General features: G+C 36.6%; 1 protein-coding gene across 2 annotated transcripts in view; it reads left to right on the top strand.

Annotated features, from left to right (window-relative positions):
* Window positions 1-20,232, top strand: part of LOC117337171 — a 109,628-nt gene that overhangs the window by 56,318 nt on the left and 33,078 nt on the right. For both annotated transcript variants that reach the window (XM_033898018.1, XM_033898017.1), the window contains exon 5: window positions 12,108-12,254. In XM_033898018.1, coding sequence (XP_033753909.1) covers window positions 12,108-12,254 — 147 coding nt within the window. The remainder of the gene's footprint in view (window positions 1-12,107; window positions 12,255-20,232) is intronic.

Raw genomic sequence — 20,232 nt, 5'->3', positions numbered from 1 at the left:
GTAGGTTCCAGTTTAAGGGTCTGGGAGAGAGTGAGGTGTGGGTGGTGATGGTTCCAGTTTAAGAGTCTGGGAGAGAGTGAGGTGTGGATGGTATAGGTTCCAGTTTAAGGGTCTGGGAGAGAGGTATGGGTGGTGTAGGTTCCAGTTTAAGGGTCTGGGAGAGAGTGAGGTGTGGGTGGTGATGGTTCCAGTTTAAGGGTCTGGGAGAGAGTGAGGTGTGGGTGGTGTAGGTTCCAGTTTAAGGGTCTGGGAGAGAGTGAGGTGTGGGTGGTGTAGGTTCCAGTTTAAGGGTCTGGGAGAGAGTGAGGTGTGGGTGGTATAGGTTCCAGTTTAAGGGTCTGGAAGAATGTGAGGTGTGGGTGGTGTAGGTTCCAGTTTAAGGGTCTGGGAGAGAGTGAGGTGTGGGTGGTGTAGGTTCCAGTTTAAGGGTCTGGGAGAGAGTGAGGTGTGGATGGTGTAGGTTCCAGTTTAAGAGTCTGGGAGAGAGTGAGGTGTGGATGGTGTAGGTTCCAGTTTAAGAGTCTGGGAGAGAGTGAGGTGTGGGTGGTGTAGGTTCCAGGTTAAGGGTCTGGGAGAGAGTGAGGTGTGGGTGGTGTAGGTTCCAGTTTAAGGGTCTGGGAGAGAGTGAGGTGTGGGTGTTGTAGGTTCCAGTTTAAGAGTCTGGGAGAGAGTGAGGTTTGGGTGGTGTAGGTTCCAGTTTAAGGGTCTGGGAGAGAGTGAGGTGTGGGTGGTGTAGGTTACAGTCAAAGGGTCTTGGAGAGAGTGAGGTGTGGGTGGTGTAGGTTCCAGTTTAAGGGTCTGGGAGAGAGTGAGGTGTGGGTGTTGTAGGTTCCAGTTTAAGAGTCTGGGAGAGAGTGAGGTGTGGGTGGTGTAGGTTCCAGTTCAAGAGTCTGGGAGAGAGTGTGGTGTGGGTGGTGTAGATTCCAGTCAAAGGGTCTGGGAGAGAGTGAGGTGTGGGTGGTGTAGATTCCAGTTTAAGGGTCTGGGAGAGAGTGAGGTGTGGGTGGTGTAGGTTCCAGTTTAAGGGTCTGGGAGAGAGAGAGAGGTGAGGGTGGTGTAGGTTCCAGTTTAAGGGTCTGGGAGAGAGTGAGGTGTTGGTGGTGAAGGTTACAGTTAAAGAGTCTGGGAGAGAGTGAGGTGTGGGTGGTGTAGGTTCCAGTTTAAGGGTCTGGGAGAGAGTGAGGTGTGGGTGGTGTAGGTTCCAGTTTAAGGGTCTGGAAGAGAGTGAGGTGTGGGTGGTGTAGGTTCCAGTTTAAGGGTCTGGAAGAGAGTGAGGTGTGGGTGGTGTAGGTTCCAGTTTAAGGGTCTGGGAGAGAGTGAAGTGTGGGTGGTGTAGGTTCCAGTTTAAGGGTCTGGGAGAGAGTGAGGTGTGGGTGGTGTAGGTTCCAGTTTAAGGGTCTGGGAGAGAGTGAGGTGTGGGTGGTGTAGGTTCCAGTTTAAGGGTCTGGAAGAGAGTGAGGTGTGGGTGGTGTAGGTTCCAGTTTAAGGGTCTGGGAGAGAGAGTGTGGTGAGGGGGGTGTAGGTTACAGTTTAAGAGTCTGGGAGAGAGTGAGGTGTGGGTGGTGTAGGTTCCAGTTTAAGAGTCTTGGAGAGAGTGAGGTGTGGGTGGTGTAGGTTCAAGTTTCAGAGTCTGGGAGAGAGTGAGGTGTGGGTGGTGAACGTTACAGTTAAAGGGTCTGGGAGAGAGTGAGGTGTGGGTGGTGTAGGTTCCAGTTTAAGAGTCTGGGAGAGAGTGAGGTGTGGGTGGTGTAGATTCCAATTTAAGGGTCTGGGAGAGAGTGAGGTGTGGGTGGTGTAGGTTCCAGTTTAAGGGTCTGGGAGAGAGTGAGGTGCGGGTGGTGTAGGTTACAGTTAAAGGGTCTGGGAGAGAGTGAAGTGTGGGTGGTTTAGGTTCCAGTCTAAGAGTCTGGGAGAGAGTGAGGTGTGGGTGGTGTAGGTTCCAGTCTAAGGGTCTGGGAGAGAGTGAGGTGTGGGTGGTGTAGGTTCCAGTTTAAGAGTCTGGGAGAGAGTGAGGTGTGGGTGGTGTAGGTTCCAGTTTAAGAGTCTGGGAGAGAGTGAGGTGTGGGTGGTGTAGGTTACAGTTAAAGGGTCTGGGAGAGAGTGAAGTGTGGGTGGTTTAGGTTCCAGTCTAAGAGTCTGGGAGAGAGTGAGGTGTGGGTGGTGTAGGTTCCAGTTCAAGGGTCTGGGAGAGAGTGTGGTGTGGGTGGTGTAGGTTCCAGTTTAAGGGTCTGGGAGAGAGTGAGGTGTGGGTGGTGTAGGTTCCAGTTCAAGAGTCTGGGAGAGAGTGAGGTGTGGGTGGTGTAGGTTCCAGTTTAAGAGTCAGGGAGAGAGTGAAGTGTGGGTGGTTTAGGTTCCAGTCTAAGAGTCTGGGAGAGAGTGAGGTGTGGGTGGTGTAGGTTCCAGTTTAAGGGTCTGGGAGAGAGTGAGGTGTGGGTGGTGTAGATTCCAGTTTAAGAGTCTGGGAGAGAGTGAGGTGTGGGTGGTGTAGGTTCCAGTCTAAGAGTCTGGGAGAGAGTTAGGTGTGGGTGGTGTAGGTTCCAGTTTAAGAGTCTGGGAGAGAGTGAGGTGTGGGTGGTGTAGGTTCCAGTTTAAGGGTCTGGGAGAGAGTGAGGTGTGGGTGGTGTAGGTTACAGTTAAAGGGTCTGGGAGAGAGTGAGGTGTGGGTGGTGTAGGTTCCAGTTTAAGAGTCTGGGAGAGAGTGAGGTGTGGGTGGTGTAGGTTCCAGTTTAAGAGTCTGGGAGAGAGTGAAGTGTGGGTGGTTTAGGTTCCAGTCTAAGAGTCTGGGAGAGAGTGAGGTGTGGGTGGTGTAGGTTACAGTTAAAGGGTCTGGGAGAGAATGAGGGATGGAATTATTGGAGAGTTTCGGTATTACAAGTTTGACTGTACAAAGATTCTTGAACACTGAATACATGTTATACAACATATTTTCTTCTTCTTGGAAAATGGTGGGGATGTGGTAGGTAGTGTGACTGTTGAGTTTCCATATCATATAGTAGAAGATTTTTCTGAGAACGCACAATTGTTAGTCTCTAAATATGCGATGTCAGATTTTTCTTCATCACACCCACACACGTTCATTAATAACGAATGTTGTTCCTGACCATTGTCATAGGTGTGCCCTGCTCTCTCTTGCAAATCTCATTAATTCTTCAGCATTACCTTTAGCAGTTGCTAATTGGATAGGCTTGCACTTCAGCAGATGAGATCAAAGCAATTAAGAGATACAAATACCTACAAGTAAAGTCACAGGGCCCAACTCAACCAGCAAAATGATTCAGCTGTAATGAAAAGCCCCAACAATTATGTGACACTTCTGAAGTGAAGGCTTTTGTCAAATCAATTTTCAGCAATTGGTTACAGAAGAAAATCTTAGATTGAAATCATTCCTTAGCTTCTGGAAGTGTGACTTTCCAATTAATTTGCAGTTTTCACTTTTCAGCTTTCAGGACTTGGAATTAGAATTTTTGCTACTTTTTTATAAGAATTCAAGAATTTTTGTTTAAAGAAAAATTTGAAATTCCAACAGAGGAAGGCAAGCTGTATATGGAGAAACATTTAAATAGTTTTGTTGAGTTTCCTCTTGAAACAGAATTAACAAAAACAGCTTTCAGTATGATGCTGTTTTGTTGTTGTTTTGTTTTTTTATTTGACGGACAAAACGTTCCATGTTCTGAATTTGTCAGAGTGAAAATCTATACCCCAAGGGAAGTGTTCTCCAGGAGCTACTGCCCAATTAGTATAAAATCCGTAGTACATAAGACCTCACAATCGAAGGTGACTAATATGTAGCCCTGCCCAGAAACTAAAGATTTATCCACGTTTTATGATGAGATGGCCATTATAATGGCGTTTGATGTAGAGAGCTTTATGCACGAACACTAATTGAGTCCTAATTGAATTTCTTTATCAATTATTAACAGAGTGGTCAGCTAGTGGTCATTGTGTCCATCTTAACTGATGTATCTGGCATTTCCTGAGGTTTGAATTAGTGTATTGACCACTGGTCAAAGTAATATTGTCTTTCTGGTATTAATGAGCTGTCCGATTATACTGACTAGCTGTCACCTAAGGCTAACGGAAGGTCACAGTTTCTGTTTATTTGAGCTGTATTTCCGTTGGGAGAAAGCCTGTTTATTCGAGGTTTACCTTTAATTGACTTTTGTGTTTAAACCCTTATTGTCGGTGTAGAAGTTATGATTAATTTGATGTCATTATCCTACCTGGTCGTTCAGAAATCCATGTTTATTAATTGGAAGACAATCCCATGAGAGATGAATTGGTCAATTTTCATCAAGATGACTTCAATTAAGGAAATTCCTCAACTTGGATAAATCATATTTAAGGAAACTTAAGGAAAATTTAAAATTAAGGAACATTTATGAAACTTGACCAGTACTGTAGCTCTCAAAATAGGCACTTCAGACCATTGTTGCGCATTGTTGCATGCATGGGACCAGGAGCATCCATGTCCTACAGACATGTACTCTCATAGTTCATAAAATCATCTGCTACTAATAGCTTCATATCACAATACAATTAAAGATGACTGAGGATTTACCATAATGATGACATTTTTTTAAACAAAAAATCCAACTCTGGGATATATTGCAATACTTGTTATAATGTCAAAATCTCTGTGGCATTATAATTAGGGTTGACTTCATAATTGTGAAAAATACTACACAAGCCAAACACTTATTTCCTGAATAGAGGGCAAAGCTGATCAATATTAGAGCTTTGACATTTATGACAACCTGTCTTGAGTCAATGTTTTTGCTGCCAACACATGATTGCGGCCATAAAATTATGTCGCAGTTTTGGATCTGATGTACCTGTTGAGGGCATCTGACATTTCAACAAACACAATATGCAGTAGAGGATTAATGATGGTAATCAATTTGATCAAATGCTTCTAATGGAGCTGGCTGACATAAAAATTGATTTGCAGACGTTATCATTTGGGTTCAGGCAAATTAATGACTCCTTGCAGGGTTTGGTTTATTTCAAGGTACAAAATATACATTATTCTGTTTGAAGTTTTCTCACAGTTAAAATGATATTGTTCAACGTTCATGATTCAGTGCAGATGATAATACTTGGATTTGTTTGTGTATTATTTTCCCATCTTCTGTGCTCCTCATCAAGTAATTGCTATGTGACCTTTAACTGATATGAGTTTTGATATCTCCAAATCCTTTACACACAATTTTTTTAATGATATGGTTTTGAAATTTCCAAATCCTTTACACACAAATTTTAACTGATATGAATTTTGAAATTTCCAAATAGTTTATACAAAAGTTAAGAGTTTAGGTCTTTATAGATGATAAATTTTTATTCTGTAGGAATTTAAAAAAATTAAGTTAATTATATATATTTAATGGTTCACAAGTATATTGATAAAACATTTCATAATATTATTGTATTAAATAATAATTGTAAATATCAAGGGAGATAACTGTTCAATTTTAAGGGAGATAATTTAAGAAATGATAGGTATAACATGCTATTCAGGTGAAACATAATTATGGTAGATTCCAAGTGATAGTCATGTGTTAAATGGGTAGATTTTTTTTTTATTTGAAATTATGATAAATTTTGAGATCAGGCATATTAAATTTTCAGTCTTCTAGTAATCAAACCACATGGTTTGTGAACTTACATAATGATCAGCAGTTTGTTAGTGTTTAAACAAATACCTTGTACCTAGACAACTCTTCTTCAGATAATATTGCTTTGCCAGTCAAAGGAATATGACAAAAATCTATCTTTCATATTGCAAGATACAGTTGGGTGCAGATATGAAACATCTATTTCAATAATTAATGAATAATTGCATGCTAATTAGTTGTGTGCTGTTTGATAGAGTAGCTTATCTCTCTATAATTCCCATCTGAGTCAGAAAGACGGGATTATTCAAGTTCTAAAAGTAAGAAATTAATTTAATTAGTGTTCCCATCTGACCACAGGTAACACACCCTGCAACAGAAAGGTCATGAGTCACATGCATTTAAAACAAAAATGGTAGCAGGTGTTAATATTGTAGTCATATAATTATTTCAGAAAATGTAGAAATCTTCTTCCACATTGATCTTTGGTAGTAGTTGTGGCCCCAGCTTGTAGTTGACTCCATATGGCATTGTACTTTTACTTAATTTGCCTCCCTATAATCCTGATACAACATAAATGTAGACATTTTGAGGTTACATTATTTTATACGATTTTTGCACTTTTACATTTCTCTAAATGATGATAGTGCCAATTGGAGTTTTTTTGTTTCCGACTGCATTTTGGATGTGCCAATTCATCATTGAAGTTTTCTGTTAAAATTTGGTTCTACACTAAATTCTGAGTGCTTGAAAATTATAACTGCATGGATATGAAATTAGGCATTTATAGTGTGAAATGTTTATCTTTGTGTAGCCTGTTCAGTTACTAATGTAAAATGTAGATAATTCTCCTGGCATAAATTCAGATATGCTAATAAACCTTTTGTCTTGTATAATGCATGACATATTGGTTAGAGAGATATTGATATGCCATGTATACTCTTGGAACAAAATCTGGTGTAGTTATATAATTAGTATTCACTTTCTATGCATCCCCATTTCTTGATCCTAAATTACAGTTTAGCTTCTCCCAAGCAATATGTCATGGATTATACTAAGTGTATGCATATATATGTACCATCATGTATGATGTTCAGGCATTGTGGCTAACTGAATTGAGGCCCATTGACCTCTACTGGAACTATGAGCATGACCATTAGCACCAGAATTCAGAAGAAAATTACAGGTTTCTGGAGCTTAACTAACATCAGCTAGCAAATAGTTGATGCTGCAATATGGACCCTACCACTGTATTCCTGAAACCATTCTCATTAAATCTGTGGTCATGCAACTCAACTTCCTTTAAACTTGCTAAAGTATGAACATCAAAAATGATATCTGATTTGAAGTCTAAAATTCCTCAAAGTAACGAAAAGAAATGTATCAAATCTATCACCATATATATTTGAGCCTCTGAGTACAAAATGTGTTTTTGAGCACGTGTATAGTTTCATGAATGCATACATAAATGATGATTTTTGTACAGTAGAGAATTAATCGGACAAAATGGTTAGGGTGTTAGACAGGGTGCTGTTTCCTCTCACCAATTTTTATACAGATATTCGTTCGGATACAAAATACATTTGTATATGAAAATATTGGAAGCATAAAAACTGTGTGGGGTGTGGAAAGGGGAAACATGTACAAGAGTATATCGGTGAAGCTGACACTTCAGATAAATCTAAATTGTTGTCATATTACAAAGTGCTGTCTTGCATTTTAAGAGAGAAATCTGAAGGTATGAATCCTTTTCACATATAGGTTCAAATCACATAATGCGCTTGTATAGGACCCAATTACAGACTAATCCTTGTGATTTGATTGGGTCATCAAACTTGTATTACTCCACTTATAGATAATCTCGTTCTATGGATAATGTCAAATCAAGGCATTACACGAAGTTCCATTCTCTTACCAAAGGGTCAAATTGGGGTTGAAGTCAGAATGGAGTCGCGATCATCCCATTTTAAGCTTACAGTTACTGGCTTGCATGCATGTGTTCTCTGTAAAGAAGCTATACTTCAAATGACACATTTTCTTTTGAAGACATGAATTTTATTATTCATTCTGAAACTTTTATATGTTATTTGAATTAACAACTTCGAAGCTATGTATTTTACCCTGAGGTAGGCATCGCTTAATTTGTAAAATTATCACCTGATAAAAAATTAAGTTCACTTAGATAGCTGCTAATATAGCAGTTTGCACCAATACTTCAAAATACAACCTGTTGGTAATTGTCCTGTTATTGGGACATGAAGGAATTAATGTGTTGACTGTATTGAAAGCTGAATTAGACTGAAATCCACATAAACCAGGTAAAGCGTTTAAACACCATCTATTATGAGCTTGGTCATCAAATATTTACAAGAAGGTCAATGGGAGGCTAATTGTGTCTTTCAATTACAGGGGTGGGGACAGTCCATTTATTATAGGGATAATATTTGTTTTTCATTACAGCTCTGACCTAAGGAAATAGGAGACACTAGTGGTTTGGATATTGGTGGGAAATTAATTGGTAGTTATTGATTATCTTAAATTATGGATGTTTCAAGTTAGTATAATGATAATTTGATGTGTTGTTCATCAGTGTGTTTATAAATTTATATTAATAATTATCTTGTAGTATTCTAAATAAGAATATACCTTGAAGATACAATGTTTACTTAATTGGTTCAGCAACTTATCTTTCCCCATAATGACATACTAAACACAAGTCTGTATACACATATGTTATTTACATAATATCATAATAAATTATAATTGTTAGATATACAGGTCAAAGATATATTCAGATTTATTAACCATTTGATGACCCGAATAATTAAATATGACCTCCTTCCTTTCCCCATTAATTTTTGCACTTATAAAGGGTCATTTCATTTGAAATCAAACCAAACTGCCTCAAAATTATTTTTTCTACTTAATTGGCCCTGCCTGTTAGCTGTGACAGAGAGGTCATGAGAGGATACAATTTAACAATTAAGCAATGCACCAGGATCATTAAAAACCCTGGTAATCTATCATTGTTTCTTTAAGTACATTACAATCTGATCAAAAGGAGGGGTTATACACAAGGCCAACCCACCCATATTTAATGTGTAATCTTCAACACCATCATCTCTGCAGGCCAGACTGACAAATCCATACCTCTTACAAATACAGAGGGATTGTATAACACTGAAGTACCTTATAAACTTTTAGAAAATCACAATTTAATGGAGGATAAAATCTAAAACTTGATAATAAGGGCCGAGCAACAGTTTTCTCTGAGGAATAAGGCTTAAGATCATTTGTTCGAGATAGATGAAATGTATGTAAACTTAATCAAGATCCCGATCATTTAATTTTTTGCTCCATGTATTCCCTACGAGGATTTTTTTCCTATGTATAGTTTTCTCCGGAGAGGCATAAAGGAAATGAGCTTCTAATCCCAGGGCTGAAAAGTGAGACTATTGATTTTAAGTGCAGACACAACTGTGAAGCTTGAATTAATTCTCACTTTCACACAAAATCATGGCCATACACGTTTAAGAGGGTAAAATTTATCAGGGTAGGTATCGGCTCTCCATTTTTAACACCTAAAAGACAGCTTAGTGATGATAAGTCTGAAAGCCTGTGGATATTTCTAAAACAAAATTGCTTTTCCTGAAGTATATGTCAAGTTGGAAGGAAATGAAGTTTTAAATTCGTGAAATAGATAGCATGGAATTGAACTTATGTGGTGAAACCAGCAACACTGAAAAGTAATGAAATGATTACCTCCATGTTAGTTTTCTGAACCACATCGTTTCAAGATGGAATTTCAATAGAGAATTTGATTAACTAAGTAAAACTTTGGACTAATATTACTGAAGAGATTGCAGTTGTAGAGATTTCCTGTTTAAATTGTCAAAATGAATAGAAATTTAAATTTAGGGTTATGAAATTTCTAGAATATTGGATTAATAATAACAGAGTGTTTTAGGGCTCATTGTTGTAGCCCTTCTAAGATTCTCATGGAAGTTTATTGAACAGACATATGAACTGAAAATATGATAATGTGAAGTTTTTATGTATATAATTATATAACCACTACTATATCACAGCAATATTATAGCAATCTCAAAATGATTTAACAAAATAATATCTGTGATTATCAGGCCTTTTAAGCTACGTACCAACCAATGTATTGCTCAACTCCAAAGGAAGCACTATACACTTTGAGCTGCCTAGGCGCTAACAGCTTTAACAGAGGACAATTCCTTCACTGCTCTATCATGTACTGACTTAATGAGTTACAGCGGAGTCGACTGGAACACAACAAAATAGATATCCTTCCAGGATACGTACAACACAGTGCCGATGCACGTGCCAGGATTCGAACTACTAACAACACTTTATAGGCACAACTAGCACAGCTTCCTACACTACGTATACTGCTGTGACAGACCATTAATGTACGGTAGATTTAATGATAATTTGCCATTTGTTAGTATGCTTAGCAGTTTCTATTCATACAAAAATTTGGACTTTTTCCATTAAACAGTTTGTATTTAATTTTTTAAGTGCATATGTACAAGCACACCCCCACCTATAATGCTCTGCAAAAGAGCCAGGATGGGTGGATTGAAATCTGTAATAAGGTTGCTTAAACATATATACTTATAACATTTCGACTGTACAGAACAATCATTGTATGGTTGGTCAACTGGCACAGTATAGTAACACACTCAATGCCTAATTCATCTAAGTTGCCAGGGCCTGATTCCCTGATCGGAGGTGAATTTAGGTATGGGGTGTCCTAGAGGTTAACATTGTCTCCAGGTACTCTGGTTTAATCCTCACCATACTTATAGACCTCCGCGACTTCCATCTGGACCAACAAGCATTACTTTAAGTTAATTGGTATAACTTGTTTCAAAGTTGTTATAAAATAAATAATGTTTACAAATAGTTTTACAATAATTATCATCAGCATGTGGACAGCTATAAGTGCTTTTGAATTTTATAAGCCTTTAAATTGTTTCTTTTCACAAAGATTTTATCATATATAAGCACTCCTTAAAAACATTTGTATGGCCAGTATGTTGCTACTTTCATCCAGGAGGGGACAAATCCTTTCTCAATCGCCCAAATACGGTCTAAAAACTCCATATTGAAGAAAGATGTAAATCGGAGTGAAAACATATATTAACAGATGTGCCTGCCATGTATACTATATAATATCATCTGGTTTATGATATCTGAGCTTTATCAACTCTATCAAAGGTCCCCTATTAGTAGTATATCTGATATTTCATTTCCCAGTATGCAATCAAGCTGGCATAAAGTAAAATGATAATGATTGAAATAGGTTTATAGCACGCATGGTACTTTCGGTATTCATATTTCTATGATTTAAAGCAAAATATGGGCTGTACATATATATCTTTCTTTGATATGAAGCTAATATTTCAAAGCATATATAGCTCAGGAAATTATAGTTTTTTAATGTTTTATTATCGTTGGTTTTTCCTCTCTGATGCTTACTCAGGTTACAGTTTTTTCACTATATAATCAACAGATAGTGTTTTCCTATTGTGCTCAGTGATAGCAAGGTCTTTACAAGGTATATATATTGTAATGCCGATACTCTAATGTGTTAGTGAAACCTTGTGATAGCTTTTTCTATTTGGACACCAAACACATGATTTGCTGCCTTTAGTAGCCAATAATTCCAAATCAATACAAGATACAAGCAACTCAGATTTGTTGTACCAATAACACAACCATTAAGTAGCTCCTTCCTTTCACCAATAAATGCTTCGCTGTGTCCGTCCTTTCTGACACTGTTGATACAATGCTATATCTCTAATCAGCCCGATATAATTGAAAACATTTGTTTCTTTAATTGTACTTTTTTTGTAACATAAAAATGTGTCCAGATTCCCTTACTAGATATCAAGTAATTGTCAGATATCCTGATAGAGTCATTGACCAACTGGACTCGGGACACAATAAATCATATTAAAATTGCGCTCATCAACTCTTCTGTATGACTTCTTTTACAGAATCATAAGGCCCATTGTCATATTTGTCCAGGCTCCATGTTCATATAGTTTTTTAAACTGATGGAAAGATAGAAATTCATTATTTTCTTTCAAAGGATTTTTCCCTTAAATCTTATGAATGCTTTCCTATATGTTAAACATTAAGTGAAGAATTCAAACTGTTGATGATATTTGGGCCATGCAGTTGTTTTTGGGTGAAGCAGTGGCATTAACATGATTCAGATACTGAAAAATGTCTTAATGTACATGGCCCTTTTCCCCCTCAAGACAGTCAAATATGATTCATGATGATCGATACTTTACTTGTTTATCAATATTGAATACATCTGAACTCTATCAGACACTTTTTCAACAGATATTCCATTTTTGTCAATTGATAGACACAGCTTACATGTAGCTAGAATTCTGTCATTTGACTTGTCAAATTTGTATTAATTTTCTCATTTTGTATTATTTGTCCATACAGATTTCAAGGAGCATGGTACATGTGGGTCACGGTTCAAGTGTACTAACGAATGGTGTGTGGATGAAGATCTCACATGCGACAACGTCGACCATTGTGGCGACTACTCCGATGAATCCTCAGAGGGCACGGTGAAATGTGGAGTAAAAGGTAAGTCTCAAGGTCATTCCCAGTTTCAAGGTCATTCCCCTTTCACTTTGTAGTTTGAGATTATGCTCTATAGTGAACAATTTTGTATTTAACTTGAACTGATTTGAAAGCAGATTTTGAGAAATGCTACAACTGCAGCACCAAAATATTGAGACTATTTCAACCAATACTGGCATCTAGCATGTGGAATTTCTAAGTTTCTGGGATATGGGTTGTTTAAATCATGGCAAGATATAATGCTGTACAAAAACCTAATATTGTCTGGAAAAGATGTCAAATTTTATTAAGTATTCTCTCCACCAGAAAAAGTATATATAACAACTATTTATATTCAAAAGTTTGAAAGAAGATTTAATGATAATGATATTCTGCACACATATAAATATGAGCTGAAGAATTAAATGTTCTGAGAAATCCTTGACAATTTTCAAAAATTTCCTTTGTTCCTTTTTGTCACCTGATTTTCTTTTAATGAATCTGAATTGGTCATTATAAGAAACAAGTAGTTTATAGGCATTACAAATTGATACTGTTTTTAAAAATTGAACATACTACTTATATATATACACATGTTCAATATCTAACGCAAGTACATAATCTAGCGGGGGTCGCAGTGGCCGAGTGGTTAAGGTGTCCCGACACTTTATCACTAGCCCTCCACGTCTGGGTTACGAGTTCGAAACCTACATGGGGCATAGCCCTCCACGTCTGGGTTACGAGTTCGAAACCTACATGGGGCATTTACCAGGTACTGACCGTAAGGCCGGTTGTTTTTCTCCGGGTACTCCGGCTTTCCTCCACCTCCAAACCTTGTCACGTCCGTAAATGACCCTGCATGGCTGTTAATAGGATGTTAAACAAAACAAGCAAACAAACATTACCTAGCAGAGTTGTAATTTTAACTTACTCAATGAGCATGGGGATTTGTTTGGAGTCTTCTTGGTCAGAACAGGTACAGTTGAACAAAGTAGTATCATGATTATGCACTATTAGAGAAATAGCATTATAATTAGACACCCACGTATTGCACTCGTAATCCACTAACAGATTCCAAGTAAATTTTTTATTTTTTTTTTGCTAAGTGCTAACAAGTTCATTATGTTGTTGAAAGCCGGTACACTCTTGTAGCAATCCATATTACATACCTTCAGGTGAATGAGTGGAAGAAAGAAATCAAAAACTCATTTGTGAACACATGAGTCTTGACTGCCTCCCAGGTCGACTGCCTAATCATAGACAGTTTTCAATTGTGTAAGGCATTGATACGTCAGGTGTAGCAAAATACTCCAACCTGTTGTCAATTAATCTGAAAAAAATAAAAAGACAGCGGAAAAACAACTCTATGTGTCGAAATGATTGAAAGGGTGAGAACTTCTGAAGTCTTGATGATAATTAGAATCATGTTTTTACATATAGGAAACAAGAAATCTTGACAGCTCCTGTTTGAGGTTGTAAGTAATAAAATGTGTATCATTACCCCCTTGATGTGGTATAAAATACTTGCTCTCTGAGGCTGTAAATATCTTCCACATGTGACCTATCACTAGAGATACATTTCAATTCTATGACATGCAATTGACAAGCTTCGCTGAGTTTCCGTCTGAAGATCAGAAGGATCCAGGCTTCTATCTGTTTGTAGTGTCAATTATGCGAAATCAACATCCAAGAGCGCAGAGTTATTATTTCAAAGTGGTTGATAACGATTTTCATTTCGGGTTTTATTTAAAAGATATTGATGAATGCACAGACATCGGAATTTAAACACATTTATCATTAGTCACTTGCAATCTGGTAGATCTACGAATCAGAATTAATGTTTTTGTTTCAGGTATTGGGAGATGTTGATACAATTGTCTCGTAAAACATTTTATTATGTATATTACGTTGCCCTATTATTTCAGTAAGATTTGATTGGTAATTTCATAAAATGAAGTTGTAATAATTGTAAATAAGACGAGGAAGCAAAAAATTGATTCATTATTGCTAACAACAAAATACTTGTCTAGATCATTTGTCATGTGACAGGTCAGTATCACATGAAAGTGCTCACAGACCAATATCATTCAGCTGATGATCAAAAGGCCATGTAATATATGGCCAATATTTCCCATTATTTCAGTAAAATGTAATTGGTTATCTTAACACAAGCAGTTGTAATAAGACGTTGAACCAACAAATATGATTGCATTTAGCTGACATCAAAATATTTGTGGTTTTGAAAGACTTTCTGAACTGTTTTAATTTTGACCCCTAAATGTATAAGGAGAATGAATATTTTGTAGTGATAATCAAATAATTATCAGGTTCATGTTTCATTAATTGATTTATATGGTACCACTGTGTTTGTGTCTGTGCAGGTGAATAAGAAAATTAAATTATCTTGTTTATGAATTAAAATGTTGAGGTAATGACATCCTCTCTTAATTAAATATTCTTTTTGGAAAACGACCAGCTGTAGAAATTAATAGAACTGTCCTGTACTTATTATACTCTGATATTAATTAACCCCTCTACCATACCATAGACTGAGTTTCTTGGATGCGGAATTGATGAATCTTGTATGACCAGTATGGATTTCATACTACAGTGTAGATTGGTTAAGCACTGTGTTTTTTTAAGGAAATGCGGATTTTGGGGCTGTATGAAATACATATATAGATGTGTATATGTATTTAAAGTACTATAAACCATTCAATATGTTGTTATGCAGATTTCATTAAACAAAGTCAGCAATATGATTGAAGTATTACTCTTAAAAGAGAAAGTTGGCAATATATTTTGAAGAAGTATTCTTAAAACGGAAAGTTGACAATATATTTGAAGTTAGTTAATTTGAAGTTAATGAATTTCATGCAATATAGTTTGCCGTGCAGTATTTTGAGATGCTGATTTTATGAAGTAGAAAGCTGGCAATATATTTGAGGTAATGTTGTCGATTCCATGCAATAGATTGCCCAGTATTCTGAGGATGCAGATTTCAGAAAACAGATGACTGAGAGTGTTTATTTGAAAGATGTGGATTTCATGTAATAGACATCCCATATCTAATATATAATCAGGGCCAGGCTGGTCTTGATTGACATGCGGGAGTCCATTTCTAGTGAGATGGTTTTGATTACCCCCATGCTAGCCTAATGGTAGACAAAAGCAAAGCAGCCAGGGAGATTGTTTCCATCAAATGTGTGGTTTATTTCTATCTAATTCTTGGTTAGTGTTGGGGGTTTCAGAAGGTAATGAAATAATTCAACCCCTCCTCCTTCGTCTCTCTGGTATATTCTGGTAATGGACGGCTATGAATTAAATGGTACAGAGTAGGGTTTATTTTTAGCTTGCTGACAGATAGTTTGGAGTTTGGTGTTTGTAACCCGTGTTACTCAGATCCTGGGATTTTATCTGCCTATTATAAATTATAAAAACATTTTCTGTCTTAATTCCAAATCGTGCCAATTCTCTTTAAATGCATTATCTGTCAGAACATACTGCTTTTTACATCGTTTATGTGTTTTCAACTGAAGAACAAAAAAATATAAACACATTAATGCTACAAAAACTAAACTGCACTTAAATTTCATAACATCACCAGTTTTGAGAATTTCAGTTCTGGCAGTTTGAAGACAGGAAAACAAATTTAACGTGTGGAAAACGTAGAAAACTAAACCAATGTATAAAAAATGACACGAATGCCAAGGTTGTCTCAAGTGTTTCGGAGGAGACTTGGATTCTGGTGTATTCCCTTGAGAGTAAACACATCCTGGAAAAGTGTCATACAAATTTCATCCTGATAATGTGCCAATTTTCAGTATCTCATGCGAAAGATAAGTTTTCGGAACATTTTGATATGTACGAAATTACTGCATATGTACGGAATTTATACTACTTTGGGGTTAAGTGCTATGTAATGTGGTATGCATGTTCCAGCAATCAAATATTAGATAGATATCTGTGGGTGTGAGTAATATTTTCCACAGAGTTCAATGTCGACTATAAGATATCGGCTGATCTGCTGCCTCTGTTATACACTGATCATATTCTGCAGCATTCTCCTGGCATGCCTTACTCAATGTAGTTTTAAAGGGCTAGATTGTTATAACATACGGCTGGTGCCAGAACCAATGTTTGGATAGTGTGAGATACTCTGATACACAAGAGTCAGAGAACTGATACATCATGATATTATTCATTGGGTGCAGTGAAACTATTGCAGTGACGACACCTTTAACTCTTTCAGTACCGTTGTCGACTATAGTCGACATAAAAATGTGCTCCCTCTTCCCCGTTGTCGACTATAGTCGACATAATTTCAAACTCCCTCTTCCCCGCTGTCGACTATAGTCGACAGGCTTAGTTGACGTTATTAAAGTGTTGATACTATCACCCGACATATACAATCATCCGATGCAATGACAAATATAAGGTGGTCAAAACTTTTGAAACAAAGATTTTTGATGACATATTCCTTTTTTATTTCGTTTGGGTTACGACATTTTGCTTAAACTTCTGGGGGCGAGGCTAATAATGACTTCCGGTGTCATATAAGATAAGTATCCCCCATAGGATTTGTATCCGGATACTAAAACTGGCCATAGGATTTGTATCCCCCCCATAGGAAAAGTATCCCCCCTATTCATATCAAACCTTATCTGTTTATGGGTGTTCAATACATTGAATTTATGAACTAGAAAGTATTAGTGAACTTTTTTTTTAATAATTGGAGGATTAAAGGAGTTTTTAAGGTATTGGGAGAATGGACTGCAGGGGTGTATGTTTTATATACAGACTATCTATTTATTCAGGACATATCTATACAGTTTGCAGTAGTTCCCTGTTCACTATTATATATGTGTTCATCTCTGCATACCTGGTGACTCTTATTACACCTAGGTGTATATAATGATTGTCATCAAAGACAATTAGGGAGGGGTGGTGAGCAGTCATGCATGGGGTCAGGGTGTGATGTACACACAATCAGCAGGATGGCCATGGACTTGACAGGTGTAAATGTGGATGATGTGTGTTGTGACAAGCATTAATTAAAAAAGGCTTAAACTTGAATAGCAGAATTTGTTTTGGTTTAAAGAAAATACCTCATAAAGTTTTATGCTTACTTTTTTATTTAAGCATTTATTACTATTATTACATTGTCCATATTTCTTAAGTATTAATTATTACTATATATATATATATAGATATACGTCATTACAAAGTATTGTGTGATATAAATGAATAGAATCACCTAATTCTTTTAATAATGGCTTTAATTAATTAAGGTATATATATACATACCATTTTTTCCCTATTCCCAGATAGACATGGATTTTAACATCAATAATTATATTACGTTTTTGGTTTAAATATGATTTTCTCCATTCACAACTTGACAAGATAAATTGGATACATAAATTATTAACAAAACAAAAACAATCTATGTTTTTACATAATTGATAACATATATATGTTATTTTCTCATGTTGAAAAAGTGAAATTTGGAAAATTTTATTAGAGCCATATGCATTCAACCACCATATATTTCAAATCATTTCTCAATATTAAAGAATTTGCATTTCTTCTCCTTAATGTCTGATAATTCAGCTAATTTCTGTTTATATATATATAGCCGTAGATTTGAATTTACTTCCTTTTACATAAATATGCTCATTTCAATATCAATAGGATTTGTATCCCCCCTCCTCTATACCAGTTAAGCTTATTTTTTTAGCCATACGATTTGTATCCCCCCTACTTTATGTCATTTAAGCTAATTTCTATAGCCGTAGGATATGTATCCCCCCTACTTTATGTCATTTAAGATAATTTCTATAGCCGTAGGATTTGTATCCCCCTCCTCTATACTAGTTTAACTCATTTCTATAGCCGTAGGATTTGTATCCCCCCTTGTCAATACTAAATCAACTCATTTCTATAGCCGTAGGATTTGTATCCCCCCTTGTCAATACTAAATCAACTCATTTCTATAGCCGTAGGATTTGTATCCCCCTCCTCTATACCAGTTTAACTCATTTCTATAGCCATAGGATTTGTATCCCCCTCCTCTATACTAGTTTAACTCATTTCTATAGCCGTAGGATTTGTATCCCCCCTCGTCAATACTAAATAAACTCATTTCTATAGCCGTAGGATTTGTATCCCCCCTCCTCTATACTAGTTTGTCTAATTTCTATAGCCATAGGATTTGTATCCCCCCTCCTCTATACTAGTTTAACTCATTTCTATAGCCGTAGGATTTGTATCCCCCTCCTCTATACTAGTTTAACTCATTTCTATAGCCGTAGGATTTGTATCCCCCCTCCTCAATACTAGTTTGTCTAATTTCTTTAGCCATATGATTTGTATCCCCCCTTGTCAATACTAAATCAACTCAATTCAGTTGCCGTAGGATTTGTATCCCCCTCCTCTATACTAGTTAAACTCATTTCTATAGCCATAGGATTTGTATACCCCCTTGTCAATACTAAATCAACCCATTTCTATAGCCGTAGGATTTGTATCCCCCCTCGTCAATACTAAATCCACTCAATTCAGTTGCCATAGGATTTGTATCCCCCTCCTCTATACTAGTTTAACTCATTTCTATAGCCATAGGATTTGTATCCCCCTCCTCTATACTAGTTAAACTCATTTCTATAGCCGTAGGATTTGTATCCCCCCTCCTGTATACCAGTTTAACTCATTTCTATAGCCATAGGATTTGTATCCCCCCTTGTCAATACTAAATCAACTCATTTCTATAGCCGTAGGATGTGTATCTCCCCTCCTCTATACTAGTTTAACTCATTTCTATATAGAAATGAGTTAAACTGGTATAGAGGAGGGGGATACAAATCCTACGGCTATAGAAATGAGTTGATTTAGTATTGACAAGGGGGGATACAAATCCTACGGCTATAGAAATGAGTTAAACTAGTATTGGTGAGGGGGGGATACAAAACCTATGGCTATAGAAATGAGTTAAACTAGTATAGAGGAGGGGGGATACAAATCCTACGGCTATAGAAATGAGTTAAACTAGTATAGATGAGGGGGGATACAAATCCTATGGCTATAGAAATGAGTTAAACTACTATTGGTGAGGGGGGATACAAAACCTATGGGTATAGAAATGAGTTAAACTAGTATAGAGGAGGGGGGATACAAATCCTACGGCTATAGAAAGGAGTTAAACTAGTATAGAGGAGGGGAGATACACATCCTACGGCTATAGAAATGAGTTAAACTAGTATAGAGGAGGGGGGATACAAATCCTACGGCTATAGAAAGGAGTTAAACTAGTAGGGGGATACAAATCCTATGGCTATAGAAATGAGTTAAACTAGTATAGAGGAGGGGGGATACAAATCCTACGGCTATAGAAAGGAGTTAAACTAGTATAGAGGAGGGGGGATACAAATCCTACGGCTATAGAAATGAGTTAAACTAGTATAGATGAGAGGGGATACAAATCCTGGCTACTGCTACAGAAATTAGTTTAAATAGTATAAAAGAATTGGATAGAAATCCTATCGGTATATACAAAAAATGACAGAATTGAAAGAAGTAGTGGATATGTTATATATTATATATGTTTGGAATTTAAATTGTTGTTTTCATGTTTGCCGACAGGTCTTAATGGGTTACATATGATACTAATTTGTTTGTTTTTTATTAACTTGACGGTTATTCACATTTTATACTGTATTCGACTTAATATGTTTGTGCTTTAATGTACTAGCTCTTTCAGAAGCACAAAAGTGGTTCATTTGATAAAACCATGTAAATTGAAAAATTTCATATTTACATATCCATTTACTGTAACAAAAGGAAGAGAAAATAATAAAAAAAGGATTAAATTGGATGGTCTACATGTATGAAAAGGAATCTTTTAGTTTGGGCTAGCATATATATATATATATGTATACCCATCCTCTTTTCCTGAAAAATCATGAGGTTTGCTTAATATTAGGTCGAATACAGTAATAACTAT

The sequence above is a fragment of the Pecten maximus genome, chromosome 11 (assembly GCF_902652985.1).
Source record: "Pecten maximus chromosome 11, xPecMax1.1, whole genome shotgun sequence".
Classification (NCBI taxonomy): domain Eukaryota; kingdom Metazoa; phylum Mollusca; class Bivalvia; order Pectinida; family Pectinidae; genus Pecten; species Pecten maximus.
This window is presented reverse-complemented; position numbering and strand designations above follow the sequence as displayed.